This window comes from Portunus trituberculatus, chromosome 21, assembly GCF_017591435.1.
Source record: "Portunus trituberculatus isolate SZX2019 chromosome 21, ASM1759143v1, whole genome shotgun sequence".
Taxonomy (NCBI): Eukaryota; Metazoa; Arthropoda; class Malacostraca; order Decapoda; family Portunidae; genus Portunus; species Portunus trituberculatus.
Genome location: NC_059275.1, coordinates 4,001,875 through 4,024,374, shown reverse-complemented (window position 1 = coordinate 4,024,374; position 22,500 = coordinate 4,001,875). Strand labels below are relative to the sequence as shown.

At 45.1% G+C, this 22,500-nt stretch overlaps 1 protein-coding gene across 12 annotated transcripts in view; it reads left to right on the top strand.

The window, feature by feature from the left end:
• LOC123506910 (RNA binding protein fox-1 homolog 3-like) overlaps nt 1-22,500 on the top strand; it is a 561,911-nt gene that overhangs the window by 409,171 nt on the left and 130,240 nt on the right. The window contains exons 1-2 of one of the 12 annotated variants that reach the window (XM_045259315.1): nt 2,149-2,348; nt 10,708-10,710. The exons of 9 other annotated variants lie outside the window; for them this stretch is intronic. In XM_045259315.1, coding sequence (XP_045115250.1) covers nt 10,708-10,710 — 3 coding nt within the window. In that variant the 5' untranslated portion in view covers nt 2,149-2,348. Of the gene's footprint in view, nt 1-2,148; nt 2,349-3,499; nt 3,554-10,707; nt 10,711-22,500 lie in introns of those variants that run through there. 2 more of the 12 variants (XM_045259316.1, XM_045259312.1) reach the window with 2 other exon arrangements.

Below are 22,500 nucleotides of genomic sequence, written 5' to 3'. Positions count from 1 at the left end.
AGCCACGCACCGCCAGGGACGCGACAGCCGCACCGTTTCAGAATCAATACCAACACGCGAAATATATTACTCGCATAAAACCTAACCCGACCTATCCACGCTCGTTCAGAGAGAGAGAGAGAGAGAGAGAGAGAGAGAGAGAAATAGTTAGTTGCGTATTATCAAAGTGAAGAAAATTTTGATCGTTAGTGATGCAATTACTTAAACAACTTTCTAATGTCATCATCTTCTTCTTCTTCTTCTTCTTATTATTATTATTATTATTATTATTATTATTATTATTATTATTATTACTATTATTATCATCATTATTATCACTACTATCGTCGGCGACCAAACGCGGTAATAATTAATCTTTTTCTCGTTTAATGATTGACTGATGTTAAAGCAAATAGAAGAAGAAACTTGATTTGTTCCTTGTGTGTGTGTGTGTGTGTGTGTGTGTGTGTGTGTAGATTAGATTTTCCTAGATCCATATCTACACCCACCCACACACACACACACACACACACACACACACACACACATTTAATATAGTTGAAGAATTCTCTCTCTCTCTCTCTCTCTCTCTCTCTCTCTCTCTCTCTCTCTCTCTCTCTCTCTCTCTCTCTCTCTCTCTCTCATATTTTTGAGTGTTGGTGTGTAGATATGAATATGTATTGCGTGTGTGTGTGTGTGTGTGTGTGTGTGTGTGTGTGTGTGTGTGTGTGTGTGTGTGTGTGTGTGTGTGTGTGTGTGTGTGTGTGTGTGTGTGTAATGGATATGCATAGTTAGGTGGCTGAATTGATAGGTAGTTAGATTGATATTTTGTAAACCGCAATATTGTATGTATTTTTTTTTTCTTTTTTGTGCATTTTGTTTATTTTTTCCTTTTTTCTGTTACGGAGAGGAGGTCCACATACTCGTAATTTTGATTTTTTTTCTATTCGTGTATTTATTCATTTATTCATTGGTCTAGTTTCGTGTGCATAGCAGAGATGGATGGTTGACGCTTTCTGTAAAAATGGTTAGTAGTAGTAATAGTAGTAGTAGTAGTAGTAGTAGTAGTAGTAGTAGTAGTAGCAGCAGTAGCAGTATGAAGAGTAGTGGTTTTCAGTGTATTGAAGATGCAGGGTAATGGTGATAGTATCAACAGTAGGAGTAGTGTCAGCACTAGTTATTGAAGTAGTAGTAGCAGGAGCAGCAGCAGGAGGAGGAGGATCTCTACGCCCCGTCGCACCTGTCCGCACGCCCTTCGTCAGGTCCAATCAATAACTCGTTACCTGCTTACGTAACTCTCCTGACGCTGCCCAGCCCGGAAACATTCACCCCTCGTCCACGGTGGGGCCTCCTTCGTGATGGCATGGACCCAGCTCTCTCTCTCTCTCTCTCTCTCTCTCTCTCTCTCTCTCTCTCTCTCTCTCTCTCCGGGCCAACTCAGCGATCTCCCAGAGCCGGTTTTTCTGTCCATTTTCCTTCTCCCGGTGGTCGCCAAGGACACCCCGGGAAGAGGGAGGGAGAGGGCCGCTTCGGACTCCTTCCCCTTCCCCCCTTCCTCCCTCTTTCCCTACCACCACTCCTCCCTTCCATTCTTCAGCCTCTGCCTCCCCGTCCCCTCTCTTCCACCTGAAGGCCCAGTGCGGGCTTCATGCGTCTCTTTCCACTTATTAATGAAAGACTTCTAATTCTTGTGATAGCTAAAGCATGTGGATCGGAGGATTTAAAGGCGGTTTTGCTCTTTAAATACTGCAGGAGTCGGCGAAGGTGTTCCAGCCCTTTTCTGCCTGGTGGTTCTGAGGGGTCTTTTATGGGCGTGTTTTGAGCCTCGCAAAGACGGTCCGCGGAGCACAGGTTATCTTAGCGTTGTTAATAGAAGCATCCTTGGAAACCAGTGGACTACAGATTTTCCCATCGCTGCCAACTGTCTGTAAGGTTCTCGGCGCGCCGCTGCCTGCCGCACGACCAATGTATCGCTGCCTCGATAAACGTTTAGGACAAGTGACCCATTTTTATATGTATTACATATTGGCTTGTGATTCATACTATGTTCTAGAAACGTTAATACCATCACTCTGTTACCGGAATATAGTATTTTTAGACAGAGCGAGTGGTGTTGGTATTGTGGCTCTACTTCCCGAGCGGAGGAGTGTGGGGTGCGTCCATTGATCGGGTGAGAGCAGCTCCCTCCGCCAGTGACTGTGCTCAGTGTGTTGTGTGCAGCCACGCTCTGTGTCCGGCAATACTCACCCTCTAGTCCAGCCACTACTTCGTGGCTCTGTTTTATTCCGTGAGGTTCTTAACAAACCGGCAAGCTGTGGGCTTCCAGCGTTTTCCCCCTGCCTCCGCAGGTCCCCCCCGCCTACTATCCAGTAAGTATTGGACTTGGACACCCGCGGCAGCAGCAGCAGGCAGGCCGCCAGGCTCAGCGAGGTGTACGTACGTCTGCTCAGCCTTCCCTCCCTCGGCCCGCGGCACCTCCTTCACACACAAGATATTTTGGGTCAGCATTGGACCTTTGCGACGCACGCCGCGGCTCGGTGTCCGTGAGAGAAAAAAAAGTACCCCTCGCCTCGCGGGCCGCCGTGGTGCGCACCAGCGAGCCTGTCTGCACGCTCGGCTGTCGGGCTGTCGGCTGCAGGAGGCTACACTTGAGGCAGCTCTAAGCCCGTGACCCTGGCTGGTATAGGAACAAAGCTCGGGGAGGCTAGGGCTGCGTGGTGTGGTTGCCCGCTTCCCCCACCCCACCCAGTGTCCGTTTCACTCGTGTGTGTCGTGTGTAATGTTGCATAAACCCACAGTGCTGTGCCCGGCCAAGAAACCAACGCAAGAAAGGCATGACGCACGCCAGCACGCCGCGCTGCACTCGTGTTGGTGCTGACGTAGCATGTCTGCGCTATTGTTTATTTCCATCAGTATGTAACTGGCGAAGACCAGCGTGTTTGTTCTTGGCAAGGCAAGCCACTCCTGACCCAGGGCCACCGCCGCCTGCTGCTCTCTGCTGAGCCGTGCGGGGCGAGCTAGGATAATGCGCGTTGGCTGGACGCTGAGTAAAGCTGGCCTGAGGGGCGTTGTGGCGGTGGTGGTGGTGGTGGTGTGTGGCGGTGTGGTGTGGATGGCAGCGGTGCTTCTATCAGTGTTTTGAGTGCTGCATCAGAACTGTGCCGCCTGTGTATTGAACGGGGTGGAGTGAGTGGTGGTGGCGGTGGCGTGGTGGAGGAAGATGCAGTAAGTGTTGCCTAGCGCGGAGGGGCTGAGACCCACGCCACCACCACCACCATTGCCACCCCTTGGCGCCTCCCTCCCTCCCTCTCTCTCCTTCCCACCACCCTGCCTCTGTCTCTCTCACTCTCCTTCCCAACACCCTCCCTCTCTGTCTCTCTTACTCCCTCTCTCCCTCTTCCCTTGTCCTGTTCCGCCAGCGCGCCAATCCACCTCCCCACCTCATCTCCAGCATACCACGGTTCCTCACACCACCACCATCACTACCTCAGCGCCGCCGCCACCACCACCACCACAGATCGTTCCTTCAAGGTGGATGGTTCAGCACGCGGGGCTCTTACCATTGATTAACAAAGTATTCAGTGTCTGTTGGTTGTTTCTTTACTCATCGTTCGCTTGCTGGGATTTTTCATGTTGCCAGTTGTATTTTTTTTCGTTTCACATTTGTACGAAATGATTCCTTATGGTTCGTCTGTTTTTCTTTTTTAACCTGCCACTCTTCCTTCTTTCTTCATCTTTATGTATTTCCTTTCCAAAAAGGGGGCCGTTGTTCGGGGTGTGTGTGTGTGTGTGTGTGTGTGTGTGTGTGTGTGTGTGTGTGTGTGTGTTTCCTTGCCGCAGGGCAGTGATGGTAGAAGACGATTCGACCCTGGGATCTGACCTCAGCCTGCGGGCATCGCACGCACGCACACACACACACACACACACACACACACAGACCGGTTAAATTCTTATTCAGATGTTTGGAAAAATTTAAGGGGAGGAGTGACTTGTTAATGGAAATAGTAACCTGCCCTCTCTCGTCTTCTAAGAAACGAGTAGTAGTAGTAGCAGGAGGAGGAGAATCATGGAATAAATTGATAAGAATATGAATCTCACGTGTACCACGCTGACGAAACAGAGACTCGTAAATGCAAACTACTCTAACTACTACCATTTCCCTCCTTCGCTACTCCTTTACTCTTCACTCCTATTCTGCCTTCTATCCCTTGCTCTTTTCTATTACTCCCTTGTCTCACTGCTGCCCCTTGCCCCTTTCGTCCTATCTCGTTCTTTTTTTCTCCACAATGCAGGATTATATTGGGTGTGTTCCCAGGGTTCACTAATTATCGTATTGAGGCAGGTAAAGGTGCGAGAGGTATATCTTTACATATGCTTTACCTGCTTGCCTCCCTTACACCGATTTACATAGAGCTGCTGTGAATGTGTGTGTATGAGGTAGCCTTGGTGCATGTGCGGGATGTGGATTCTCTCTCTCTCTCTCTCTCTCTCTCTCTCTCTCTCTCTCTCTCTCTCTCTCTCGAATTGTTGGTATTGTGATTATATGTTTAATATGGACAGAATATAAAGTTATTATTATTATTATTATTGCACGATTTAAAGATGTAGGCATTAGTAGTAAGAGTTGCATCAAAACTTGCATTGCCACATTCCATTCAGTTTATTCGTCTCTCTCTCTCTCTCTCTCTCTCTCTCTCTCTCTCTCTCTCTCTCTCTCTCTCTCTCTCTCTCTCTCTCCTGAACAGCACGTGCTAACCGTCTTCCCCTCACCTCCCTTCTCTTCCCCCATACTCTCCTACCCTTCCTTCTCCCTAGCTTACTTTTGCCCCCTCCTCCCCTCTCACCCCTGCCCCGTTCTCCTGCCCCTTATAAAACAGCCCCGGGAAGGTTGTAGTAGCTGCGAGAGGCGATGCCGAGGCCAGAACGTGTTTAGCCTCGCCTGGTTTAAGCGTCTGCCTTGTTTTAAGTGGTTTTTTCATCTTTTAGTCGCCAGTTCAGTGTAGTTATGTATTTCCTGTTTTGTTTGTCTTACCTTTTTTTTCTCTGGTTATTGTGTGCTTTACTGTTTACTAATTCGTGTTGTGTGATGTTATCTATTTTTTTTATTGTAGTATGTCATTTGTCTGGCAACTCCCGTATATAGCTTTTTTTTTATGACTGCTACCACGGCCGTTATCTTGTTTGTTTTGGCGGCCATTTCCGTGTAGCCAAGAGGTAGATGCTGGTCGTAACGGGAGATTCGTGTGTGTGTGTGTGTATGTCTGTCTATCTGTCCGTTCATCTATGTGTCATCAACTCCCTTCAGCAACATGGGAACATTTGCTTTGAGTCTTGCTATTTGAATCACGTCTGTTGCTTCCTGGCTTTCTAATGAGCGCAGGACAGTGTTAGCAATCCGTTCCTTGTTCTCGAGGCGTGGATACTCGTAGGTGGAATATAAGTGGCAGTATCAAGTCTGTATAAGGGACGGCGTGCCCTACAAGGCTGTCCTGCTTGTCCCCTAACCCTTACCGGCCTCGTATTTGTGCAGGTTATTCCCCCAGGTGTGTCTACCAGAGCGATTTGTAAGACCCGCGTCCCTAACTATTGCAGGTAGAAAGGCGAAGGACTGTCTTCCCCTCTCCCACGCCTTTCCAGCTTGGCGGTTATGTTGTTTTCTCGTTTGTTAGTCTTTTCCACCTTCACTCCACCTGCTTGTCCCTTTTCCATCTCTCCACCAGCTTGTTCCTGCTTTTACACCTCTCCACCAGCTAGTATGTTTTCCACCTTCCCTCCACCTGCTTGTCACTTTTCTATCTCTCCACACCAGCTTGTTCCTTCTTTTCCACCTTTTCTCCACCTGCTGGTACGTTTTCCACCTTAACCCCGTCAATTAATTCCTTCTTTTCCACCTTCTTTCTACCAGCTAGCTAGGTCTTCTTTCCCATCTCTCCACTATCGATTCCCTTCCATACACCCTCCATTTGAAAAGCGTGTGAACCATCTCTCTTTCCACCCTCTTCCACCCTTCTTCCATTGCTCGGCGCCTCCACCTCTCCACCAGCTAGTCCCTTCCATACACGCTCCATCTGCAAAGCGTGTGAACCATCCATCCTTCCACCCTTCCTCCACTGCTAGGCGTCTCCACCCTCCTCCACCTTCCCATTTGCATGTGGCGCTAATCCTCCCCGGTATTTGATTATCACGTCGCCTGCATTTGTGATACGAGACGGTGCTGCAGAAGGCGGAGGAGGAGGAGCAGGAGGTGGTGAAGGGGAGGGGGGGAAGATACTTGCCCTCACCTACTTACGTCCTTCAGGTTATCGGGGCAAGGGAATGCATGCAGATGTCCCTAGTTCCTTTCCCTGAGCCTCCGTTGTGGGTCGCGCCGGCAGGAATGTTCATAGGCTGTGTGTTTAAGGATAATTAGAATGCCGCCGTGGAGGGTGTAGCGTGTCTTGCGTCTCCTGAAGGTGAGCATTAGTAGGCCAGGGGTAAGGAGGTGCTAGGGGCTGGGGGAAGGCGGGGCGGGGGGATGTGGGCTCAGGTTCCTAGTGCTGCAGTGGTGTCGTGGTAGGTGGTGGGGGTGATTATGTGTGTGTCTCAGGCAGTGATTCATTGGTGTTGTGTTCCAGCAGTGGGTGAGCGAGGGACTTGGGTGTTTGGGTGGAAAAGAAGTGGAGGTATGTTCGGGTGAGGGAAAGAAGAGTGAGGTATTCTGGGTGTGAGAAGAGGGAGAAAGGGAGCATTTGTATGGTTAGGTAAGGAAGAAGACTTGACTAGGTGGAAGGAAAGGCAAGGGGGAAAATTCTATGGTTAGGGAAGGGAAGAAACTTGATTGGATGAAAGGAAGGGGAAAATATGAAAGAAAAGAGTTTTAGTGGATTGGCGTTGAAAAGTGAAGGGAATTTTGATTGGGGGAAGGAGAGAGAGAGAGAGAGAAGACAAAGCAAAAGGAAGTTTCAGTGCGGCAAATGTGGTGTAGGTAATTCTTTCTCTCCACCACCACGCACAGCTTAACCACACCACCTGAAATGCACAACACACACACACACACACACACACACACACACACACACACACACACACACACACACACACACACACACACACACACACACATCGCGTAGTGTAGTGGTTAGCACGCTCGACTCAAAATCGAGAGGGCCGGGTTCGAGTCCTGGGAAGCGGCGAGGCAAATGGGCAAGCCTCTCAATGTAACTCGAGGGGTTGTGGCCTCGCTTTCCCGGTGTGTGGAGTGTGGTGTGGTCTCAGTCCTACCCGAAGATCGGTCTATGAGCTCTGAGCTCGCTCCGTAATGGGGAAGACTGGCTGGGTGACCAACAGGCGACCGAGGTGAAAAAGGTGAAATTACACACACACACACACACACACACACACACACACACACACACACACACACACACACACACACATACTAAACACAGCACTCCCTTGAGCCAAACCTGAAGGAACGTGACAGATTTACGAGATGTGCGTATGGAACTAACCCCCCCCAACACCCCAACAAACCTCCAAACCTCCCACCCCTATCCCTACCCAACCCCCCCACTAAAAGGCAGCGGAGGTCTGTGTTTGCCGCCGTGACTTCGCCGCTTCCGTAATAGGCATAGGATGGGACTGATAACATGTCAGGCTGCAACATTAGGGTCGAGTAAATATGCCTCGTGTATGCCAGGGCGTGGATGGGAGGTCGTTACCGCTTTGTGTGGGTGTGGGTGTTGAGAAGAGCATGGGAGGCTGACTGGTGCTGTGTGACTTATGGAAGGTGGAATGGAAGCGAAAAATGAGGGTTCAGGGTGCCACATGGGGCTAAGGGCGGAGAGAATGGTGGAGGAAGGTGGGAGTGATGGATGTGTGTATGTGGTTACTCTTGAGAGAAAGAAAATGAGGAGTGGACTTGGAGGGAGAGAAGAAAGGAAAGGGAGGTGGAGTGGACGGGAGGAAAAGAAAGAAAAAAATAGTGAAACAAGGTAGTTGTGGAAGGAAGAAAAGAAAAGAAAAAAAGAAAAACATGGATACTCAATGGAAGGGAAGAATTAACCAAGGGAAGAAAAGAACGTAGGAAGGAAGAGTAAATAAAAGAAAAACAACAACGAAAAGGAGGAAATGGACATGCGTGAGAGAGAGACGGAGATAAAAGGAAACAAAAAGGTAAAGAGATGGAGGAAGTGGACCTAACTTGTGTGGTGTGGGAGGAGGAGGAGGAGGAGAAAGAAGATCGAAGATGGGAAGAAAGGAAAGAAGGGGAGGGAGGTTCTTCTCTTGCCTCGTGAACTTCCGGGGGATAGGGGAGGAAATGGGGGAAAGGTGCCAGTCCAGTCCTTCACCCTAATTCTTCCTCCTCCTCCTCCTTGTCCTCTTTCTTCGCTTGTCATGTTGTTCCTTAAAGTTTAGAGGGAAACACGCAATAAACCTCGTGTGTGTGTGTGTGTGTGTGTGTGTGTGTGTGTGTGTGTGTGTGCAGTTGCGAAAACCAAGCGATCACAGAACCGTATCTCCACGTTTCTGCTCCTCTGTTTTGCCACGCCTTGTGAGCACTCTTCCTCCTTTTTCCTCCTCCTCCTCCTCCTCCTCCTTCGAGTCCTTTGTCCCTCTCTATCTATTTCTGTTTTCCCGAAATTGGATGAGTTGCCTTGTGCCTTCCTCCTCCTCCTCCTCCTCCTCCTCCTCCTCCTCCTCCTCCTCCTCCTCCTCCTCCTCCTCCTCCTCGTTGCGACGCGACGATGAAGGCTGAGGGACGAAGAAAGGGACGCAGGGAGAGGGAGACGGAGGGAGGCGGGGAGGGGTGTTACAAGGCCTCTGATTAATTGGGTGATAATTAGATGTAGGCGGACCTTATCGCTGTGAGCAGGTGACACACACACACACACACACACACACACACACACACACACACACACACACACACACACACGACTCTTCCATTCCACTTCTCATTTCCTATAAACGATCTTCACTCGCTCTCCCATCAACATTTCCTCCGTTCCCCCCCCCCCTCTCTCTCTCTCTCTCTCTCTCTCTCTCTCTCTCTCTCTCTCTCTCTCTCTTCTCTCTTTCTCTCTTTCTCATATCTCCGCTCCTTTCCTTTCTTCTTATCTCTCTCTCCTCTTTTCCCCGTTTCCTATTCCCCCTGCCTTTCCTTCCCATGTTTCCTCCCTTTTTTTCCCCTTGTTTCCTCCTTTTTTTTCCTTCCAACCCTCCCCTTCCCTTCCCTCTTTTCCCTCCACAGGACATGACAGGGGAAGGAAGGGAAGGAAAGGGGCGTGGTTGGAGAGACATTTGAACTTTTTCCTCTCTCTCTCTCTCTCTCTCTCTCTCTCTCTCTCTCTCTCTCTCTCTCTCTCTCTCTCTCTCTCTCTCTCTCTCTTTGCTGACGGGAACATCCTTTTGTCTGTGGGAGTTTATGGGCGTAATTAAAGGGGTGAGTAGCTGTAGGGGAGGGCGTGGGGGGGAGGGAAGGGCTGGGTGGGGTAGGAAGTAACCCACACCAGAATAGATTGCATTTGTAGATCTGGAGGAAATTGTTTAATTCTTTTTAGTGTAGTTCATCTTATTTTCTTATTTTATTTATTTATTTATTTATTTTGTTTTTTCGAGGAGGTCAACAGGGAAAGGGTTAATGATTGAGTGGAAGGTTAGAATTGTTCGTTAATAGTTATTTTTTTAGTTTAGTTTAATTAATCTTATTCATTTATTCCTATTTATTTTTTTTTTGTGTGAATGACAACAGGGAAAGGGTTAATGAGTGAGTAAAGGGTGACAATTGGTAATAATAAAGGGTTATATTATAAAGAAAGCGAGGAAGAAGGAATAAATTTCTTATATATAACTCCCGGTAGATTTTTTTTTATTTACTCTAATTTATCTTTTATTTTTTTATTGACTTACTGCGTGAAGGACAAAGGCAAAGGATGAGGTCTGCTCGTAATAAAAAAAATGAACATAAGGTGATGAGGAATGACTAGTTTTAAGTCATGAGAACCTAACTTGACCTAACTTTGCTTTATCTTACCTTGCCTTGCCTTGCCTTGTCTTGTCTCATCTCGTCTCGTGTCGTCTTGCCTTGCCTTACCTTACCTTACCTTGCCTCACCTCACCTCACCTCGCCTGCCTCACCTCACCTTGCCTCACCTCACCTTGCCTCTCACCTTGCCTCTAACCTAACCTAACCTTCCTTTAAAAGTATGTATACAAACTGATCTAAATACAATGCAGTATGAGCCACAAAAAGTTACAATAAACATTAAAAAAACTAAAACAAAACGAATCTCAAAAAATACGAAAACACTTTCAATACACGTTTCATACACTCAACCTTCATAACCAGCCAATCAGAACGAGCCTTGCATCTGCCTCGCTCGCTGATTGGCCCGGAGCAGCGGCACTTAGAGCACGGGAAACTTGCCTAGGGTGAAAAAACATTGTTAACCCAAGAGGGGAAAAACAGCTCTCAGATTTTTGCACCTCGCGATAAGCCAATATTGCCGCTGCTCCCTTCAAAGGTGCGAGTGTCAGAGGCGAGATGGAAGGCTGGATGTCAGGAAGGGTGGTTTTTGCTTGTTTTGTTCGTGTGTGTGTGTGTGTGTGTGTGTGTGTGTGTGTGTTAAATGGTTGTTTTGTTTATATTCATGCTTAACTTGTTTGTTTTATTTTGTTTAATATTTCTGTTTGTTGACGCTAGACTTAATGCGTCCAATATTCTAAGAAAAATAAGGGCTCTACCAGATGGTGGTGGTGGTGGTGGTGGTAATGATGATGGTGGTAATCAGTGTTAGCTAGTTGGACAAATGTATTTAATGTATGTCTATCTATTACATACTTTCCTGTACATAATTATCTCCAACTACATCAAAACACTCAAATAATGAACAAACCTTAGATGTCTTTACTAATGAAAACAACACTTCTGCCTTTATAAACCTTGAATTATGCACACAATCCACTCCTTTCTGTCACTAGAGTCTCGAAAATATACTCCCTTATCATCCTACCACTGTGTTGCGCCAGATGAGGAGCGAGGCAGTCAGGAGGCAATAATTAATGAATATAACTACTTGAGTATTTATATATTAGTTGTCCCAGTCGCCTTTCACTCCCCCAGAACCATTGCTATGCTGATCTGCTACGATGTCTCCATTCGTTGATGTGCATTTATCTGAAGGTAGCTGTAAGAGAAAAGGGAAAGAGGAAAGAATGTAGGAGGAATGGAAACAATAGTATGAGGAAAGTAATTGAGGTTTTTGAAAGGCAGAGGAAAGAAATGGAACAATGAAGAAGGAAAAGGTGGTTAGAATTATGGAAAAAAATTAAGAAAGAAGGTGCAGAAGCTTCTACTTCTATTCCCTTCACTAAGCAAGCAAAACACAAACGAATGGATGCATAAGAGGGAACGAGTGGACAGCGATTGCCTGAATATATCTGTACACTTTAGCCTCTCCACACCTGATGGCTAATCTTTAAATGGACAACTCGTTAGCGTCACACCTGCGCCGCTCACCTGTATTGACGCGTACCACTCCGTTTTCTGTATTACCTGCTGATCATTGCCTGTTTTTACCCTTCCGTTGCGTGAGATGTGAAGTTTTGCGTACCTGAGTGAGATAATCAGATGACGTGATATGACAGGTAACTAGTTTGGGTGCATCTGTTTATCACTCATTGCTATTCATTCTATTTTTTTTTTTTTATCGTTATTTATTACTTTCAGTGCGTTCTTGTCGCTCTTACCACTTCGTTAGTTGAGAAGTAATTTTGGTTGCGGGTGAGACGACGAGATGTAAGTTAAGGTGACCTCATGAAAGGGATCTTGTCTTCATTTACTTCGTTGTACTCTGTGACTATTATTGGCAGTGTTTACCCGTTCGCTAAGTGGGGAAGTTTGGTCAGCAGACTTAGATAGTGGCAAGATGAGACGAGATGACGCCAGAACAGACAGCTTAATTGTTTTAATCTTTTTTGTCGTTCTTTCATTGCTTTTCAGCATTTTCTTTTTACCTTTTCGTTAAGTGAAGAATTAAGTTTGACCAACCGGTAATGACTAAGATAATGAGAGATATTTTGGTAGATAACTTGATTGTCTTCCTCATTCACCTGTTCATTACTCATTGTTATTCACGCCAATTTTCACCTTAACTGAAAAATAAAGTTTCGTCCACAGAGTTGAAATAATTGGGTATCTTAACCCCTTTAATACTGAGCTGCATGTTTACCTTGATTTTTGGGTATGATTAGACGATTTTATTTGTATTAGGAAGGATCTACGGAAGTCAAAAGATTAGTGGCCAGGGACTGCTATTCTAATCCCAACATCTGTTTCTGAAGCTGTGTGAATCACCAAAATAATCAGAACAGATAAGAAAACGCGTCATGGCACTGAAGGATTAACACTAATCTAACTGGTATCAACACACTTCACTATTACGTTCACTAGTCATTCAAATTCACATCACTTTTGAACCTTCTCATGTGTGAAATACAGTTACACCTGACTAAAGATAATGAGATGATAATACTGTAACTTACCTGCATGTTTTACTTACCCACACTGACACACACCTGTTCATTATTCATTGGTGTTCACCGGAGCGCATTGACATGGAAATGAGACCCCGATGCTGCGGCGACAAACACTGCGGCTCGTTCCCTCAGCGCCGCGTAAATATTGGCGAGCGGCGAAGTTTGTTTTTCTTATCATCATATCATTAGCGCGGGCTATTGTGGCGGCAGCGTGAGGGAGCTTATCGGGGTCATCAGCTGATCGTCCCTGCATGAGGTGTGGGTGTGAGAATGGGCGTGAAGGGGGAGATGGAAGGAAGGAAGGAAGGTCGAGGCGGTGGTGGTGTTCGGTGTATTAAAATGAGAGGAATGGGTGCATACCTCTCTAAAAGACACACACACACACACACACACACGAATCTTTCTCATTCCAAGACAGTAGCGAAACCTTTACACCTCATCTGTGGCCCTGACCTTCACAATTCGAGGTCATGGTGGGCAGACCAGCGGCCCGCATAACACAGGGGCCACGAGTGCCTGGCGGGAGGGGCGTGGGCTGCCGAGGCCTTCAGAAGGGGTTGGGGAGGGATGGAATGTGTGGTGAGGGTGCATGGAAAGGAGGGATGGGTAAGGATGGTGATGGTGCAGTGAAGATGAGGAGAGTGATGGGTGTTGGTGGATGGGTGATTGGATTAAGGGTGGGAAAATTGGATGTGATGAGGGAAAATGGTTCTGTTAGTAATTAATAGATGGAAGAAGAGGAAGAGGAGAGGAATTAGTGACTGTGTGTGTGTGTGTGTGTGTGTGTTCACCGTTCATCAGTGTGATGTGCCCTTTGTTTTGCCGTGCAAGGCCAAACACACACACACACACACACACACACACACACACACACACACACACTTTCCTTCCTGTTTCGTGTCAGTGTCAATATAGCAACAACAGTGGTAGTAGTAGTAGTAACAGCAGTAGTAGTAGTAGTAATAGTATTAGTAGTAGTAGTAGTAGTAGTAAAAGAATACACCTTTTCACCACCAGTGTTTCTCTTAATTGCATTCGGTACACTTTCCTTTCTTTCTCTTTTTTTTCCACCTGAGTTTTCCAGCCGTCACAGCCACCCCGGTAATGGCGTCACGGCGCGTCACTCACCACACAGCCGCCGTAACACTGTCGCCTAATGACACCCTCAACTTTCTAACTGTCACGCTGCGCTACACTTCCTAACACCTCGCCGGCACTTCACTCCCTCACCGTTGCGTCACTCTAATAACACCTGGGTGAGACTGAGACGCACGCACGCACTCATGACACATACTAAAATTGCACTTGTAATTTGTGTTCACGTAATAACCACCACATGGAAGGGTTTTTTTTTATTACCACACACACACACACACACACACACACACACACACACACACACACACACACACACACACACACACACACACACACACACACACGCAAGGTTTTAGAGTGTTTTTATCTTTGCAACAACAAAATGACCATGAATTTTAATATTTGAAGGGAAAAAAAGTTGGAACAAAATAAGAATGGGAAAATGTGTTAGAGAAAGAGAGAGAGAGAGAGGGAGGGACGGGGTGTTCACAAGTTTATGTATAATTAAGAACACTCTACCCGCCATTTATTTATTTATTTTTTTCTATCTTTAATACCAGCCAATCAATGAGTCAATTAATGGTGGTCAGTGTCCATTTAGTGTTACTTTGTGTTGCGTCATCAGTGTGGCGGTAATTAAGTGTTGCGAGTTGTAATTACAGTGTTGTCATGCGATTCTTATTATATACTCCACCTGTATTGTGTGTGTGTGTGTGTGTGTGTGTAATATCAAGTCGAAGAAATGTAATACTTGTGTAGTGTATAGGAGCAAAACTCTCTCTCTCTCTCTCTCTCTCTCTCTCTCTCTCTCTCTCTCTCTCTCTCTCTCTCTCTCTCTCTCTCTCTCTCTCTGGTGACGCAAGCGACGATTTTGGTTCGTGTGTGCGTGGAATGCGCCATGAGTATGTTTGTTGCGTCACGGCGTGTGTGTGTGTGTGTGTGTGTGTGTGTGTCAGGGAGGTCGTCTCGAGGTTGGACAATGGCTGTGAAAACATATGTCGTATTACCTTGATTGCTAGAGAGAGAGAGAGAGAGAGAGAGAGAGAGAGAGAGGTGGATCATGCAACTCCATCACCTTCACTCCACTGTCTCTCTCACTTTATATATAATGTGGCTTATCATAAACAGCCTCGTAGGGGACAGTAAATAAACTGCCGCTGCTTCTTTCTTTGAGAGAGAGAGAGAGGGAGACAGAGAGAGAATTCCTCATTACATCATTACAGTTTAACAAGGGTGAATAGCTACAAAAATATATTAATAATAATAATAATAATAATAATAACAACAACCAAACTTAAAATATAAGAATAATATGTGTAAAAATTAAACATAATATTTATCAATTAATTAAAAAAATAATAATACGCCCAGAGAGAGAGAGAGAGAGAGCGCAACATCACAGCGTGCTCTTATTTTTCCTTCCTTCTTTCTCTCTACGTTTTTGTGTGGATGGTGGTGGTGGTGGTGGTGGTGGTGGTGGTGGTGCTTCTACAGTTATTAATGTTCTGTTGACTCGTTTCTACTTAACATTACCCAACGATTTCTACAGGATGGCGTTCGCGTCACTGTTCGTGGTACTGGGTCTTCTCTGGAGTGGTGTTGCTTGTTTTCCGGCCACTCCTTGATGCTATTGACTCAGGGGCCGGGGTGGGGGGTGGGAAGGGATGGCAAGGAGCAGGGTGAGGGGAGGAAGGGGTGAGGGGTGACTAGAGGTGTGTGTTGGTGATGGTGGTGCCATTTGATTCCCGTGCCTGCCGTCTGGTGCCTGTCACTGGCGGCTGGCACTTCACACACACACACACACACACACACACACACACACACACACACACACACACACACACACACAGTAGGGATGATAGTAAAGATGCACTTATAGGACAAGGTATATTAATTTCCTCATGCTTGATACCGTGTGGGTGAGAGAGAGAGAGAGAGAGAGAGAGAGAGAGAGAGGTGGGGTGTGGCAAGAGAAATGTACATCTGTCTGTCTGTCTTTCTGCATTTGCTAGTATGTTTTTGAAGTCACACACACACACACACACACACACACACACACACACACACACACACACACACACACGGAGCCACACGATATCTCTCTTACTATAAAGGGACAAAGGTAGCAGCTGTGTGTGTGTGTGTGTGTGTGTGGCGGCCACCTGCTGCGGGTCGTCGCGTCAGTTTTAGTAGCCGATCAAAATACTGCAAAGAAAACGAGAGCAGGGTCTTGGCTAGTAAATTGAGGGGCGCCGTGTTACGTAATATTAGGCGCCTTACTTCCTCTTCTGCTCTCCCTCCTCTCCTCTCACCTCCTCCTCCTCCTCCTCCTCTTCCTCTTCCTCCTTTGTTCGAAATTTTATTTTATTTTTTCGTCAAGTTGTGTCGTTCATCTGTTTTTCTCTATCCTCTTTTTTTTTATCTTTTCGTGATATGTTTTTCTTTATATTTCGTTCTTCGTTATTCTGAATTTTGTGTTCCTTTCTGTAATTCTGTGTTTTCTTCTTGTCCCATATATATATTTTTTTCCCTTTCATTCTCGGTATTATTGTTTCCTTATCTTTTGTCATCCATTTCTCTTTGTGTTCTTTTCATTTTCATTTTAATCTTTTTGTTTTCATTTCTCTTTCACTCTTCTTCGCATTTTTATTCTTGTTTCTTCATCATCTTCTTTCAGTCATCATCAATTATTTCTTTTCATTCTTTCTTTTTTTCTTCGTCTTCTTAATTGTCTTGTTTTATTTCTTGTCTATTCCATTTTTCACATCCTCTTCTCTCTTTCCTCTCCATTGTGTCTTATCTTAGTTTTCCTTTCTTTCCTTTCCTGTTTCCTGTCCTCTTGTTTTCTATTTTTCGTAATCTCCATCGTTTTCTACATAAATATTTACAAGTCCTCATTTTTCTTCTTTATCCAAGTTTCCTTATCCATTTTTGTCGTAGTTTATCTTTTTTTTTCCGTTCTCTCTTTTTCCTCTTGTATTTTCCTCATTTCTTTCCTTCCTATCACTGTGTGCGCTGTTTCCTTCTGTTGTATTGTTAGTTTCTCCCCTTTCTCTTTCTTCCTCTTCCCTTCCTTCATTGTCATTGCCTCCTCTTCTCCTAATTTCATTTTCTTTTTTATTCATTCTTTATCTTTCCTTTCTTTGCTTCATTTTATATCAGTCTCCCTTCCTGTCTTTTTTTTTATCTCTTGTTTTTCTTTCTTCTCCCTTTCTTATCCCTCCTCCTCCTCCTCCTCCTCCTCCTCCTCCCCCCCCCCCAAAGGAAGAATACGTAATTAAATGCCTTTTTATCTACCCTCCCCGCCCCTACTTCTCCCCTCTCTCTCCCCCACCGGAAACTCCTGTCAACTGTTGATAAGAGGCGATAAAAATTAAACAGGAAATGGTTACGTGGCAACTACTTAAGAATGGTAATGGTGGTGGTGGTGGTGGTGGTGGTCAAGAACAGTGTATTTAATGAGTGTGTGTGGATGGTGGTGGTGGTCTCTCTCTCTCTCTCTCTCTCTCTCTCTCTCTCTCTCTCTCTCTCTCTCTCAAGGAGGGCTGGTGTGGCTCCGTAAGGGTTGATGGGAGGAGGAAAAAGAAGAGGAAGAGGAGGAGGAGGAGGAGGGGAGGAGGTTATTTCGGTGATGGGCAGTGGTAGCTCTCTTCCCCTTTACGCATCTCCCCTCTCTCTCTCTCTCTCTCTCTCTCTCTCTCTCTCTCTCTCTCTCTCTCTCTCTCTCTCTCTCTCTCTCTCTCTCCGTCCCCAACGACACAAATGGCCGCATCTGTCGCCCACCTCACTCCATCTCTTCTTCCCTACTCCCTTCTTGATCTTCCCCTTCATTCCCTTCTCTCTTTCGTATTCCTTCTTTTTCTTCCCCTTCATTCCTTTCCTTCTCCTCTTGTATTCCTTCTTTTTCTTCCCTTCATTCCTTTCCCTTCTCTTGTTTTCCATCTTTTTCTTCGTTACCTCTCCCAAACTCCCTCTTCTCATTTTCTTCTGTACCTTCCTCTTCTCTTTTCTATTCCCTTTTTTTTTTTTTTTTTTTGTCCCTTTCTCGAGTTGTCTCTCTCTCTCTCCCTTCTCCCTCTTTCTGTCCCTTCTTTTTTTTCCCCTATCCTCTTTTTCCCTCTTCCTTCATCGTCTCTGTCTCACCCTCTCCTTTCTCTCCATCCTCTTATCCTCCCTCCTTCCTTTCTCTCCCTTTCCTATTTCCTCATTCGCCCCTCTCCCCCTCCACACCTTTTCCCTCTTCCTTTCCTCTCCTCTTCTTCGTCTGTTTTTCCTCACGGACACTAACTCGTTGAAGGAAATACCCCCCCTCCCCCACTTCTTCCTTCCTTCCCACCTTCTCTCCTTCCTTCCCTCCCTCTTTTTCTTCCTCCCTCCTTCCCTTTCTTCCCTCCTCGTCCAGAAAACCACATCCGCTGTTTTTTTTTCCTTGGACACTCAATTGTTAGTTTCCTCTTTCGTTTTCTTTTATTTTAGTTTAGTTTTCTTTTCCTGTTTTTCTTTTTCGATTTTTTTTATAGTTTTCTGATTTTCTTAATAGTCAAACTTTTTTTTCCGTTGTTTTTCCTTCCATTTTCTTGTTTCCCCGTCCTTACGTTGTATTTTGCTATTTTCCTGTCATGTTCTTCTCTTTTAATTTTCCTATTCTTTGTGTGTTCCAGGTATTCCTTGTTTTCCTGTTGTTTTCCTCATAGCTTACATCTTCTTTCCTCTTTCCTCTTTCCTCTTGTTCTTTCCTTCCTTCTTTCCCTTCTCTCCTTTATTCCTTTCTTTCCTTTGTCGCAGTGTAGTCATTACTTGTCCCCTCTCTCTCTCTCTCTCTCTCTCTCTCTCTCTCTCTCTCTCTCTCTCTCTCTCTCTCTCTCTCTCTCTCTCTCTCTCTCTCTCTCTCTCTCGTTACCTAATCTTCGTCTTTTACTCCCAGCATTCACTTCCTAATTATCTATTGACTCATTCATTCACTAATTACCGCCACTACAAAGATGACGTGCATTTTTCCCCTCCCGGTACAAGAATAATACCTGTAGGGAACAAAAACTAAGTAGGTCATGGTTTTCCTTTCCAAGCCATTATGCAAAACTCAGACAGCGGTCATGGATGAATTCACGTCCCCGTCGCCCATGCTCTCTCTCTCTCTCTCTCTCTCTCTCTCTCTCTCTCTCTCTCTCTCTCTCTCTCTCTCTCGCTCTCTGCATTGCATTACTTAATTTAATTTTACCCTACCTTGCCTTGCCTTACCTTACCTAAGTTTATTCTACCTTTCGCTAACGTGACCTAGCCTAACCTAACCCAGTCCGACCTTTCCCTAATTTGCCTTATTCAACGTTGCCTATTCTTGCCGTACCTTAACCTAACCTAACACAACTTATCTTACCTCACCTGACCTGACTTACCTTACCTTTGCCTTACTTGACATAACCTAACCCATTCTTATCTGGCATTACTTTTAACCTAACCTTGTCTTGCCTTGCCTGATCTTACCTTAATTGACCTTACCTTACTTGACCTGCATTGTTATAGTGTCACGAACAATACACCATGGTCGTATGCAGGCTACAATTGCTCCTCCCCCTTGCTCTCTCTCTCTCTCTCTCTCTCTCTCTCTCTCTCTCTCTCTCTCTCTCTCTCTCTCTCTCTCTCTCTCTCTCTCTCTCTCTCTCTCTCTCTCTCTCTAATTTCGTCAGTCATATCGCGTGTATGCTTTGTTATACTGCAGTGTGTGTGTGTGTGTGTGTGTGTGTGTGTGTGTGTGTGTGTGTGTGTGTGTGTGTGTGTGTGTGTGTGTGTGTTGCTCCTCTTTAAGCCAGCCATCGATACTCCTCCAGCTCCTGAAAAAAATAGTAAATTAATAAAGATAAAGGTTGAAATGAAAATAAGCATTATCCGTGGCTAGCTGGAGAGGGAGTGGTGGTGGTGGTGGTGGTGGTTAGTGGTGATGGTGGTAGTGTTGGTGGTGGTGGTGGTGGTTAGTGGTGATTATGATGGTGGTTGATGAGGTGGTGGTAGTGGTTGGTTGTGATGATGGTGGTGGTGGTGGGATGTGATGGTGGTGGTGGTGGTGGTGGTGGTGGTGATTCCTGGTAATTTTATTTGTCTTCAGTTTAGACTCGCGTTTATTTTATTTTTCTTCAATTGTTTGTGTTTTTATTTATTTATTGTAATATTGAAGTGAGCAGTTAGATGTGCTATATATATATATATATATATATATATATATATATATATATATATATATATATATATATATATATATATATATATATATATATATATATATATATATATATATATATATATATATATTTGTTTGTTAGTTTATTTTTCTGTATCGTTATTGTTTGTTATTTATTGAAAGAGTGAAAGTACCGTGAAATTACCGGCCATTTTATCTTCCTTTTTTTCCCCCTTAGCTGGAAACACACACACACACACACACACACACACACACACGAAAACAAATAATCACCAAAATTGTTTAATTAATGTGCAACGACTATAAAATATTGGAGGCATGACAAACAACTTACGATAAAAATAATGGTGGCGGCGGCGGCGGTGGTGGTGGTGGTGGTGGTGGTGGTGGTGATGCGTCCGGCAATTTCTCTCAGGTGATAAGGGCGACAGGTGATTGAGTCATTAGCGGCGGGCGGTTCACGTGTCACGACTTGCACGTTAATTAGTGGCCAATGAATATTTATCACTTGAGAGAGAGAGAGAGATGACCTTTACGTAAATAATCATTCATAATCTCTTGTTATGTTAAGTGTGTGTGTGTGTGTGTGTGGGTTTGTCTATCTGCTTATGTCAAAGCCTAAATATCACACGTAACCTAACCTGTAATTAACAATCCAACAACAACCATAATAATAATAACAATAATAATAATAATAATAATAGCAACAATAATAATAATAATAGCAACACCTTTAGAATGACCTTACATGCAAATCACCTGTCTATATTAACGTGTCTTTCTCTCTTTTCAGGTAAGTATCATGCAGGACAGGTGTTGACACGTGACCAGCCTTACCTGTGTGACCTATAACCTGTAACCTGTACCTGTGGCTGGCGATGTGGTGTGAGTACCTGTGTGTGCGTGTTTGCGTGTGCGTGCGTTGCCCTTCAGTACCCGGCCAGGTATTGATGTGCGTGCGTGGGTGGTGGTGGTGGTGGGGGTGGGGGGGGGTGAGTGGGTAAAGGGGGGGCAAGGGGCGTTCTGGAAGGTCTGGATTATAGAAGGCAGGGCTGACAGGATCGATTGTGGTAATAATAGTGGTTAGTATAATGTTGCGTAATTGCCTTTGTACGTGATGGTGGTAGTGGTGGTGGTAGTAGTAGTAGTAGTAGTAGTAGTAGTAGTAGTAGTAGTTTTGGTTGCTAAGCTTGTGGAAAGAAAAAAAATAGTGATGAACAGGAAAAGAACAATTCTCTCTCTCTCTCTCTCTCTCTCTCTCTCTCTCTCTCTCTCTCTCTCTCTCTCTCTCTCCTCGTCAGCCTCCATTTTCCCTTTTTTTTCGTCTTTATTTTTATTTATTTATTTATTTTTATTTATTTTTAATTCCAGTGAGGTCATCAGGTTTCTTGTTTGCTTGTTGCTTATTTGCACTTGACTTGTTTGGAAAGTGCTCTGATGTTGAGGTAGGTTCTCTCTCTCTCTCTCTCTCTCTCTCTCTCTCTCTCTCTCTCTCTCTCTCTCTCTCTCTCTCTCTCTCTCTCTCTCTCTCTCTCTCTCTCTCTCTCTCTCTCTCTCAGCAGATGTTCCCGTATAACGTTGCATTTTCCCACGTGTAGAGAGAGAGAGAGAGAGAGAGAGAGAGAGGATGATTGAAAGATGAGAAACAGGAGGAGAATAAAGGAGGAGGAAGAGGAATGTGAATGAAAGATGATGAAGAGAATAAGACGGAGGAGGAGATGGAGAGGAAGAAGAGAGGAGATGAAAGAGAGAGAAGAGGGAGAGGGGGAAGGAAAAATAGAAGTAATAAGAGGAGGTGGAGGGCAAGGCAAGGTGGGGAGGAGACAGGAGAAAGAGAAAAAAAGAAAGAGAGAGGGGGAAGAGAGCAGATTAGCTGGGGAAAAAGGGGAGGAGGGAGAAATTAGTAGTAATATTAGAGGCATAAGGGAGAGAGAGAGAGAGAGAGAGAGAGAGAGAGAGAGAGAGAGAGAGAGGGGGGGTGGCGGATAGGTTTCAAGATGAAATGGAGAACAGATCTGAAGAGGGAGTAAAAAAAGAGGATGGGGAGATGGGGAGAAGAAACGATGCTTAAGGAGGAGTGAGAAATTGAGAGAGAGAGAGAGAGAGAGAGAGAGAGAGAGAGAGAGAGAGAGATAATAGAATGGTGGAATGAGAAAAACAAGGAAGGGAAAAAGATGAAAGACAGACAGACAGTGAACAAACTGATAATAATAGAAGGAAAAAAGAAAATAAAAGAAAATCAACTTAAAGAAGGAATCGAGACAAAAAAGAATATAAAAGGAATAAAAAAAAGAAAGAAAAAAAATAGAGCAGAGTTGAGTTTGGTTGAGATTATCGTGGCTTATCGTGGCTTGTTCGTGGCTTGTTCGTGACCTTTCTCCTCGAAGCTCTTATGGTGTCTTAGTTTCCTTGAGGCTTATTTATCTCCCGCCTGACAAGCCAGCCTCACCTGACCTTTACCGGGGAGAAGATGAGGGCAGGGAGGGCTGAGGAGGGAGAGGGGTAGTGTGTGTGCCTGCGTATGTTAGTATTGTTGGTGCTTTGTTGTGCTTGTTTGTTTTTGGTTCTTGTTGCTCTTGTTCTGTTTTTATTCCTGTTCTTCTTCGTCTTGTTCTTGTTCTTGTTCTTCTTTCTTGTTCTTTTTCTACTCATTGTTGTTGTTGTTGTTTTTGTGGGTTCTTTTCTTTCTTTCTTTCTTTCTTTCTTTCTTT